Below are 12,035 nucleotides of genomic sequence, written 5' to 3'. Positions count from 1 at the left end.
ATGTTGCTTCACTAAAATGTGTAAATTGATAACCTCGATACAGGCTTAGCCCTAGTGAGGTTTATTATTATGTAAAAAATAATGCTTTATTTTAACGTGAGAAGTAACAAATAAATAATTCAAAAAATAAAAATAAATTGAATTCTGCAGTAATTAACGTAGGTTTTGACGTTGATGTAAGAAATAACCTTGAAAAATTTAAACTTACAACTTTTATTATGTTTACCTGTATTAATGGACTTTCTGTAATCTCGGGAAAACAATAGCAGACAGTTGTCACGAAGCAGATCTCTCAAACGCATTTTAAAAAACCCCGCGAAAATAACTTTCAGCACAGATCGACGCGCACATTCCACTGCGCACCAACGCCAAAGCTCCAACGGTTTTTGTGACCAGCGGCGACTGCCATTCCAAATCTAGCCTTGGTCTCAACAACATGTGCAGTTTGCCACTATAAAACAGGTCTTGGGCGCTGAGTGTCAGACCCCGTTCCCGAAACATTACTAAAGTCTAGCACGCGCCCGTTTTGCGCGTGTAGACGATCACAACCTTGGTTACCACTCCACAATGACTGTGAGTAACACCTCGATGGCCTTGCAACTCCTGCATCCCTCGGGAAAACTCATGTAAGCGTATACCAAACCTTTGCCCCATTATGTGCCTTCTTTTAATGTCTGTTAAACACGCCTGCCAGTCAGAGCAAATACGAGAAAGAGATTGTTCAATTCAATCAGCCAGGAAATAATTTAGGATGTATACTGCGTCCCCATTTTGTGTTATACAATGTACCTGTTGACGGTAAATACACTCATTTATCATTCCCATAGGAGTTTCATTTGACGAGGGAAGTGGAGTCTAGATTGTTGAATGTCCCCCGTGTAAAGGCATTCCTTGCCGACCCTAACCTGAGCTGAATAATTAGACTCTCATGATTCTACCACTGACAATGCCAAAGACGGCACTAGCGCTCTTCGTGATTCTCGACACTGGCGCATAACGTGGGGAGCTCCAAACTCAACACTGGCGCCCCACGCCAATTCTCAACACTGGCGCCCTACGTAATTCTCAACACAGTATGCATTCAAAAGTGATTTTTCTTTTGTGATCACCAGAGAAGACACGCAGATAATGAGCTAAATTTTGGAGTTATTTTAGCCAAACTCAAATTGAAAAGTTATCCTACAAAATTTATCGTTTCGCTATTTTCCACATATAAAATATACTTTAATTAAGTTTCAACACTTATTCGAATGAAAAATGAACACTGTTCCGTTCCATTAAGCATTAAAAATAAAAACAATTTCTTGTCTCAACGTATCGTCCTTATTATGGCATTAACTTCCATCCCAAAATATTGGCTATTCAATTCAATACAGTTTATTCATTTTAAAAACATTACAAAATTAACAATTTTAATGCTTTTTATTTATTTATTTATTATTATTACACGCCCTAATGGGCTTTTACACACCACAAAGTTAAATAGTAGAGTATCACAGTTATTATAGATTCTACAAAATTAAAACAATAAAGGAAACATAATACAACTAAAAAAGAAAAAATATTAAATGTTACAACAAAAGCATATAATAAAATAAGATACATTAGTAAAAATGATAAGAAGTCTCACATAAATAGATATTCAAAATAAAAATAAAAATATATATATTGCGGAAATTATAGATGTCTATTTGTGTCTCGATCTATAAAAGAATTGAAATAAACAATATTTATATTGATTATTTTTGAGATGAAATATATCTCCCAGATCAGAGTATTTATTTCCGAGACTGTGAAGTCTTGGAATTGGGGAATTTTGATAAGACAGTGTCCTTGTGTTGTAAAAATAAAAGGGTAGTAAATTTCGGCAAGATCTTTTGGGTATGTGGATGCTGATTAATTGGAGTAACTCAGGACAGTCAATTTTGTGATGAAGTATTTTGTAAGCATCTGCAATACATTTTAATCATAACACGCATACATTATACACTAATCTCCCTTCACACATCTCTTATATTTTTTATCCAGTTTTCTCATATAAAATATTTATAATTAATCTGAATTGCATAATTTAATAAAAATTATTTATTACGTGAATATTACGAAAAAATTCCATCTGTAAACTTCACCGGCCACAACACAGGAACATCCCTAGCTTAATGGGTGAAATAATACTAAAAATGTATCTACTATACATTTTTTGCATGAAATAAATTGAATAAAAATGTCGTTGTCGTTAATAAAAAAATCGTATAAATTAATGCTGTCAATAGTAGAGAGGTATTATTATTTATTATTAGTTTTGAAAATTATGTATTTTGTTTTGAAGTAGATACCAATGGGTAAGGAATAGAAGTAAGTAATAGACAGAGTTTCCCCTAAGGGTGAAGGGAAAAATCAAGTTGCGTTGAGCTGGGGGATGTGTCCCTATCAGTGATTTGTCAATAAATGATTCTGATAGTATACAGGCACCTAGCAATGCAAAATCTTCTCACGAATTACTAGTTCTTTTGAAAATGTCGCGCAAATTGCTGGCTGCGTCAAAAACTTAACTACATATCCCAAATCTCAAAAAAAAGTTTCGACTTTTCTCAAAATATAATATTTTATTTCACTATTTAGTTAAACACTTTTACAAGTGTGTTAAAATTTACTTACCTCACTCAATTTTAGCGTCTCTACGCCAGGCCATTCGTTTAACAACATCATTCAGATCCTGCGTAGAAAAGTCCCATAATGGACTGTGCTGCAAACTGCCTAATTTTAACGAACTTTACTTTTTTACACAGGGTCTGGTCATTTTAATGTGTTCTCTTTGGCGTTTTACGTACGACTGATTCAAACTATTCTTAAAACCTAAAAAATATGGTCACATGGTTTTCTCCAGCTCGTCGAAATGATATCTGTTAGAACAAGTAAATCACATCTGTTAGAACAGGTAAATCTCTTCTGATGTCAGTCGTAGATACCTACTTTTCCATTTTTTAATGTATCCACGTTCTCAATATGTACGGTAGGTAGGAGCGGAATTTTAAATGAAACAGCTAAATATTAATATTTGTTATTCTTTATTTATTGGTGTGTAAATTCACAAGTTATTTTCAATGCATATTTAATAATTATCCAGCCTCACATTCTTGTTGTAATAATTAACGAACATAAAATCTTTTTATTGAAACTTTAAAAAAAATACAATAAAGTTCAAACATTGTTAATAAACGATAATTAGAGGTTTTAAGCAATTTTTGAGATACGTTCAAACATACAAAAACATTTTAAATTATTCATGATTATACACAAGTTAAACTGAATGATTTTATTAACAGTTTCTTTATAATTACTAATTCAACAAAAAATATCATAACAAAACAACTCATTCCTATGATATCTCTTTCTATCTTTGATGAAACCGAGTTTTATAATCTACGAAAAAATAACAAAGTATTTTTATTTATTTGAATAGCAATGAATTTATATAAGTAATTAAAAATATTTATTGATTAGGGAAGAGGAAATAACTTAACGAGTATAATAAAGAGCTAAGTCATAATATACAATCTTTACGACATAGGTATAATAATTATATATTCCGATTGCTATGACCATAATATTACTTTTAACAATACACTTTATAAATTTATTTTGTGTGTGAGTAATATTACCTTATAAGATTCATATTACCGTGAGACTACCATAACAGGGTTCCAACTGCAAAAAACTGGTATCTACCTACGGTTACACTTTTGAGGCCTAAACTGGCTGGCAAACTAATTACTGGAAATAAGAGGTCAAATCATATGAAAAGTTTTTTTAAACAATTTAAAGCGATTTAGATCTAATGGTAGTTAGAACTCTGGTATAGTCAGTTCACGTCGTATTACAGGTTCTAAGCTTATATAATTTATTAATTAATATTGCAGGAGTTCAGAATATATATATATATATATGTAGAATAATGTTCTCGGTTTACCCGCGTAAAGTAGTCCTTAAAAGGACTTTTTAATTTCTGACGTTTCGGACAGATCTCACTGTCCATCTTCAGAGGCCTTATGTCCAGAATTTCGTCTCAAACTGAACGCTTTCGCGTGTCTGTTCGGTCCGGAAGTCAAGATACAAGTGGGTGCTTATCAATTCTTATGTCTAGGACGAAGTATGCGTGTTGATTGTGATTTGACGGTAGAGGGGGTGGGGGCGGGGTTGGCAATATCAAGCAGTATGTGTGTAGCGACCTGATTGGGTTGTTTTGAACTTGTTGGAAGTGTTTCTGAGAATTTTGGAAATGTCGGTTTTGGGTTATTTTGGTCAATTATAACTTTTATTATTTTATTTTGGGTTATTTTGGGTTATTTTGGGTTATATTTTAGGTTATTTTGGGTTATATTTTGGGTTATATTTTGGGTTATATTTTGGGTTATATTTTGGTTATATTTTATTTTGGGTTATTTTGGGTTATTTTGGCCAACCCCGCCCCCACCCCCTCTACCGTCAAATCACAATCAACACGCATACTTCGTCCTAGACATAAGAATTGATAAGCACCCACTTGTATCTTGACTTCCGGACCGAACAGACACGCGAAAGCGTTCAGTTTGAGACGAAATTCTGGACATAAGGCCTCTGAAGATGGACAGTGAGATCTGTCCGAAACGTCAGAAATTAAAAAGTCCTTTTAAGGACTACTTTACGCGGGTAAACCGAGAACATTATTCTACATCTTACACCCGTGAAAACCTTAACCATAACATATATATATATATATATATATGAAAGTTGAATGGCATTATTTCTGGTGGGTATAATAAAGGTGTAGTTACTTTTAAATAATTTCACAGTCGGGTTGAGGATGATTGAATATTGAGTAGGTTAATTTTGATTTCATTTTAATAAGAATCACGTAAATATTATTCATGTATTTTTCAAAATGTTTTATTTAAAACTATTCTCAGAAATATCAATATTTTATTGCTTACATTGATTTGAATTTTTGTCCGTTATCAATAATTTTATTTACAATTTTAACCATCCTCATCCATAAGGTATATTTTGAGTCACCATTATTCAATCTACAAGAAGACAAAAAATCATAAGAAAGTAAAATTTGCAGTTTTAAATAACAAATTTCAAGATCAAAAAATATTTTTAAGTTTTGAAGCAATGTTCCATTTGTATTGAGCAAATAGAGTTGACTCAAACAACTCGCCCTTAGAATTGAGTGTAATGATACATATATTTGCTTACACTTCTGACAGTGATTTTCTGGCGAAACGTCACTGAGAAACAGCACTTTTTCTTGATAAGGGACAGAGTGCGAGCTTTGTGAATAGTTTTACCATTTGTTTACTTCCTTTTAAACATGCTACGAGTATATGCAATACATGCATCCTTGTGAGTACTGTGTTAATTTCAACTTTGGCTGCAATACCTATGTTATGTTATATAAACACCTGTTGTTTTATGTTAACAAACAAACATACAAAATTTTCGACGAAAGGTGACACAAAAATACTTAACCAAATAATATCTAGGAAGACCTTACATTCTGTTTTTTTTCATTATTTGCTATAGACGACACAATTTTCTTACACTTTACAAACACTTTACATTAACGCCTTTGAAAGGTACATGGTTCCTATCAGATTTATTACTTTTCCAAAAATATCATGACAATGATTATTTCTTTAATTTTGTGTAAATTCTTAGTTTATGTATACGAAAAGAAATTTACTTCTAATATGTTACACAAAATATAAAAATACTTCCAAGTGAATATTTATAATATAATATTATATAAAGACAATATACAAAAGGACTGAAGATTGAGTAGAGCGAAAATTATATTATTATCGCATATACATTTTCATACAAAACTTTACATAGTATATCTATAATATTGTATACAAATTTGATGTTCGCTACAAAACATATTTTTTATTATTTACACGTAGACTATATGGGGCCTGTCCATTGTTTTGTGGTGTGGAATGGACTCGTATCCAAGTTGTTGGTACATGTTCTCAAGGGAATCCCCGTTCATCGGTGTCTTGTTCTTAGCGTGCCACGGAGGGGTGCTGTGGTAGTTATCTGGGATGGGAGGAGCAATCATCAAGTAACGGTTTATCTCCATCTTGTCGTCTGACGGCCTTTGGTGATTAGTCCCGTACATTAGGCCGTTGCCTAGCCTGGGTAAGTCGCTGGTCAAATCGGTCCCTCCTAACACGTGCTTTGATTTTGTTTTTGAGCAGCGCTTAAGAGCCCCCAAATAGTACAGAATGCTTCCCGTGACGCTAATCAAAATACTCAAGGACAGTACGATGGTCAGTATCGTAATCCATCCGACCGAGCAGCGAATCGCAGATTCGGGAACTTTGAAAAGTAAAGAGTTGTGCAAGTTCTCCGGAGTTTCGCAGAAAATATCTGGGAAATCCACAAAGAGACTGGAATACTCGGTCGCGTTCGGCAGAGGAAACGATAGTTTCGCTTGCTCTTGTCCTAATTTCCACAGCCAAAGAATTGTACAATTACAATGTAAAGGATTTCCAGCGAGCTGTAAGGAGCTCAACTGATCCAAAGGGAAGTGCGAAGCGTGAAGAGTAAAGATGTTGTTATTTTTAATCGATATTTGTGTCAGCCTTGGGTTTCCATGAAATGTCCTAGTGGGAATTGCGGTAATGAGAATGTTATCGTTCATCCAGATCCGCTCCAAGTTGATGTTATCTACAAAAGCTCTGGCGTCAATCCTGAAAAGTCTCGCGAGCCCACTCAGGTGGAGGTGACGGAGGTGAAAGAGACTTTGAAAGGAAACGGGTGGTATCGTTTCAAAGAAATTCCCGTTCAGAGAGAGATGCGTAAGATTAGACAATTTAGATAAGGCGGCTGTGGGAACTGCCGTCAGGTTGTTATCGTTAAGGTTAAGGTACTGTAAGGCCACCAGCCCGTCGAGGGCGGCGGGGTGTATGACCGATATTACATTTCCAGCCAATTCCAACCTCCTCGTACGTCTGAGACCCGGAGCCGCTGACTCCGAAATATTTTCTATAAAATTACCGGATAGTGACAACAATTCAAGATTGACGGTGTACGCTAAGTTTTCAGTCGGAATATCGAGAAGTTGATTATTTTCTAAAAGAAGCACTCTCAAGTTGATCAACGGACGAAACACTCCGTCGTCAAAACTAATAATTTTATTGTTCGATAGGTTGAGTTCTTCTAAGAGACCCAAATCCCTGAAAGCGTGGATGCTCAGTTCAGAGATCCTGTTAATGTTCAAGTTTAGGGATATTAACGATTTGAGTCCTGTGAAAGTATTTTTGTCCAGCACTTCGACACTATTATCACTTATGTCCAGATGCACGAGGTTGGCATTGGACTCAAAGTTCCTGGAGCCGAGATCGTGGATCTCATTATGCGAGATGTCGAGAGTGACCAGCTCGGTGTAGAAGCCGAGGGTGTAGTGCACGTTGTGTATGCGGTTGTGGGTGAGGTTGATGTGGTTGGCCTCCGGGTTGAGCTGGATGGGCACGACCTCGAGGCCGGAGCCCACGCACGCCGCGGCCCGGCGCGTGTCGTCGCACTCGCAGCGAGACGGGCAGATGCCTCGCGCCCCCGCGCGCCCCCACACCACCACTCCCCACACTAGCCACAGCCCCAGCACCCATTTCCCCGCATCACCCATACCATCTCACGACCAACACACGGACTCTGAAACAAAGAAAAATTAAACAATTAACATTTTTCATAAAATGCAATTTAAAAAAAAATAAAAAAAATTAATCAAATTAAAAAAAAAACATCCGAAATACGATAAAAATGTTCCTGGATGTATTGTGCGTAATAAAATGAACGATCGGAGTCATCTTACCCTTATTTCCAAGCTATAGTCAATGGAACTGAATAAGTGGAAATTATTAATTTTGGCGACATAACATTATCGTTTCCCTTCTTTTACTCAATTCTCAATTCTTTCCAAAAGCGAATACACTTACATTCGTTCCGTAAAAAAATCACAAGATGGCATTGAAAAAAAACGAATCGTGTCATCCTCCAAACATGTCTAGAAGTACTAAAACCCAGTGGTTTATAGAGCCTCACTATTAACTGGGCATTACTGTAAAAGTATCTGCAGTACTTTTATTTTCAACTAGGCCCTCAAGGATAAAGCTTTCTATGACCTCCAGTAAGCAGCATTGTTATCAATATTTTGTTACAAGAGCCCCCGCAAGGAAAAATTTATTGAAGAGGAAAATAAATGTTAGCTTTGTAATAATTTAACACTTTAAAAGCCGTTCACTAGCCTCACTAGCGACGTTTTTCCACTTAAAAGCCGCGAATTTTAAAGATAAATTTCTATTGTTTGCTGGCAATTTTTGGGGTTATTGTAAGATTTATAGAAAAATAACTATTATACTCGTAGTTACAGGCATCATTGTTTTTACGATAATCTAATATATTTTGAGGAAAAATAATTATAAAAATATATATGTTACATAGTGTGTGTGAAGGCTAAACATTCAAACACACGTTTGATAACGCGGATCATTAACCCATTACCTCCATGATTTTATTTTTATTTTTATAAACTTGAATCATCATTATAACCCGATAGTATAGACTTAAAGGAGAGCCCAAAATCAGTTTTAGAATTTTCCGCCCGCCCACCCTCTCACCGGAGCGTCTAGAAAATTGATGCCTAAACGCAACGCTTGGAGGTAATCCCCCTAAGCAAAATTTACGTTAACTATGGGTAAAATGCAGTAAACAGTATGATTTATATTGATAATTTAAAATAAATAATAGCCATTGTTTATAATTCAATGAAAATACAATTTATTAATGGAAAATACACAAAATAACAAAAAAATCAATATTGGAAAAACCTTCTAGAATGAGGAAAACATTCTCAAATCTAACCAAATTATTCTCTAAGCGATACCGTTCAAAGCAGTCAAAATGAAGGGCGTGGTTGCAGGCCCGGCATCGATAGACTGCTGGATTTTTTTTACATAGAGCACAACGAATTCGAGATTCGCCACGATATGTCAAATGAAATTCTTGCATTCGACGCATCTTCTTCCTTCACACGAGAATCTCCGAATTCGGCATTGACCTGATTTGGAAAAGACAATAAAAGAGTACGGGTAACCTCCACACGGAATGCCTTCTGGGAAGGTTTTCTCTGTCGCCTAGTCATCTGGTTTCCCATATCATGCTCGTACTTCCTAAAGAAGCATAGCAACTTCCATCCATTTAAAAGAGTGCTGCTCAGGCAAAATGAAAATAAAGGCCAGTACCACTTCTTTGACCGAATGTTGACCCGATAATTTTGTATACCATTATCATGGAGGTCTACCCCACCCATTCCCAAATTATAATTTCGTGTTGGCACGCTGGGCAACTGATTTTTGTTGCATGCTTCCTTCAAAACTTTGCCTTTTTTGTCTTTCTTTAATTTCTGCCAACTCTGCACTTGACTTACTGGCTCCATTCGATCATAGTTCGTGGCCACTGTTACTTCACGGTTGTCCTAACCAACGGCATACGAGGATTTGGCTTTCTACGTCTACCACCGCATCAAATTCACCTGCTAGGTAAATGTTCGCTATGCACAAGGGAAATATAGAAGAAAATGTTACCTTTAGGCAATTATTTTCCTGTCTTCAACTTGCCTGAAGCTTCAAGGTTAGGGAAGCGAACTGGCTTACATATGCCAGTAGCGCACATTCTCTTATCCTTTAGGATATACATCAAATGGTGAGATGTGAAGAAATTGTCCATAAATAACTGATGGCGTGCGGGGAACTCTATATATTCCATCATAGACAGTACGACGGATAATCTCTGACCTAATACGGGGTCATATGTATCAGATGCTCAGAAACATGGCATTGCTTGGAAACAGGTAGCCTTCGGAGGAAGCAAGACACCAAATCTCGTAGCCAACTTTGATTGGCTTATTCTTAATGTACATCTTGCAATAATGTCGACCGAAATATGGCACCATTTGCTCGTCGATGGAAAGTTTGTGTGCAAAAACATCAAATACAAATAAAGATGGAACGTTAGTCATTATCATACCTTAGCCATTCTGTCGGTTATATCAAGATTGTTGTTATCGCAAAAATGTATATAGCGCTTTACAAGCTCGAAATGTGTACGTTGGTTCCTTTTTTGATGACGCTTACACCCAAGGTCGGGTCAGACGAATAATAATCTGTGGTAGATGGTAATGTATTGTAGCCGGTCAACACAGAAACCAAGAAAACGCTTCAATTCGTATATATCTTACTGGAATTCGGTATTGGTTTTAAATCGAGCGTATTTGATCATCCTCTCAAGAATAAACTGAATCACTTCGTCATCAAAGAATAATGAAAACACTTGAAAAGCATTATAAGACTTCAGCTTTTCGTATATATCTTTATGCACCACATTCAGCGGTTCAGGAATGCAACAGTTTACTGTAGTTTTAATTTTTTGGCTGGTGGTGCATTTGAAATAGATATTCGCAAGGTATTACGACTCGCACCAGAGGATGTCGAAGGCTGATTCCAGTCAAGTCGTGATATGCCATCAAATCATCGTCAATCAGCTCTTCGTTCGTCTGTTCATCAACATTCTCTGTTTAAAAATATCCGAAAACTGCAGAATAACTATTATTTTTAATAAAAATCACCCATAAAAACACAACAAAATCGTATTATTTGAAGGCAAGCTAACCAAAAACATATGAAAACACTGTCACAGCTAACCTCCAAACGTTGCGCGCAGGCATCACCTGATTTCAGTGACATCCAGCGGTCATCTTATGCATATAATACTATGTTGAAACAGTGTTGTCGACTATTTCATCATTTGATAACAATATGTGATTCACACATGTTTTATTTTTTTCCGTTTTAATTTTTTTTCAAAATGGGTCTATTTTCAGGGCTTTAATAAAAAAAATATTAAAAATAGAATAATAAATAAAATTTATTGAATTATGTTAATTATTGAAAGCTATCATACCAATCTGTAAATGCTGCATAACAACTCGGTGGGATTTAGCTTTATTCACAGTGAAAAAAAATCATACTTTTCATCTATTTTTTTGATGCCTATAGACATCGTCATGGAGGTAATGGGTTAAAGGTGCTCGAGATTTTATTATGAACTGTTTGAAACTCGATCACTAGGTACCCGTGAAAAAACTCACTCGTGAACGACTGACAAAGTGTTACAGTAATTAAAATGTGTGGTTGTTAAGGTGTTAATAATGTTGAGTAGGATTTTATGCGTCGTTGAAGACGGTTTAAATGGCATGAAAATATATTTACGGTAATTCCTACTTTTAGGACTTATAAAACTCAGTAACCTCACGAAAGTTTGTTGACGCAATTAAATTATTATTCTTTTATTTTTTTATAAATTCAATAATATTTTTACTATATTTATAAAAACAGTTTATTTTTAAACAAGTTCTGCTGTGTAATTATATTTCAACTGAGAGTTTGATAATGCCTTCAGAGGGCGAAACGGCTGTCACGCGTAATAATAATTACACAGCAGAACTTGTTTTAAAATAAACTGTTTTATAAATCTAATAATAATATTATTGAATATATAAAAAATTAAAATTAAAATGGAGTTCTACAAATTAAACTTGATAACAATAAATAAATGAAATTATTTTCTGATGACGACAGCTAAAAATGCATTTTTGTAAGTCCATCAAAATTAACAATCTACATCTCAACACCCAGGCCTGACAGAAAACACTTCCTAATTTTAACATGCAAATTATTATGTTTTTGTGACAGGAAAATTGAGCGAGTGACCTCGTGACTCAAATTCAAATACGTAGACCAGTTCTTATAAGATTATCAATTATGGCGTGCGTTGGTTTAATAATTACTGTTGAGAGAGCTAAACCAATACAAATTATTACAAAGTAAATACAAACACGATTAATGAAATGTAAATGCTAGAGGGTAAAGCCCCGCCTACTGAAAGGTAAAACATCATAAACTGAAGCAATAACAGAATATCCGCTCACGTTT

At 35.2% G+C, this 12,035-nt stretch overlaps 2 protein-coding genes across 2 annotated transcripts in view; both read right to left on the bottom strand.

Moving 5' to 3' along the window:
* The window catches only part of LOC149424917 (uncharacterized), a 73,410-nt gene extending 72,909 nt beyond the window's left edge, over positions 1-501 (bottom strand). Inside the window, exon 1 of the mRNA XM_089646899.1 lies at positions 350-501. Coding sequence (XP_089503025.1) covers positions 350-501 — 152 coding nt within the window. The remainder of the gene's footprint in view (positions 1-349) is intronic.
* Positions 502-4,755: 4,254 nt separating this feature from the next.
* Positions 4,756-12,035, bottom strand: part of LOC149424916 (uncharacterized) — a 193,712-nt gene continuing 186,432 nt past the window's right edge. Inside the window, exon 3 of the mRNA XM_089650854.1 lies at positions 4,756-7,698. Coding sequence (XP_089506980.1) covers positions 5,936-7,672 — 1,737 coding nt within the window. The 5' untranslated portion in view covers positions 7,673-7,698 and the 3' untranslated portion in view covers positions 4,756-5,935. The remainder of the gene's footprint in view (positions 7,699-12,035) is intronic.

This window comes from Hesperophylax consimilis, chromosome 3 (genome assembly GCF_061612785.1).
Source record: "Hesperophylax consimilis isolate HC1 chromosome 3, BYU_Hcon_1.0, whole genome shotgun sequence".
Classification (NCBI taxonomy): domain Eukaryota; kingdom Metazoa; phylum Arthropoda; class Insecta; order Trichoptera; family Limnephilidae; genus Hesperophylax; species Hesperophylax consimilis.
Note: the sequence above shows the minus strand (reverse complement) of the source record. Positions and strands in the feature narration are given on the sequence as shown.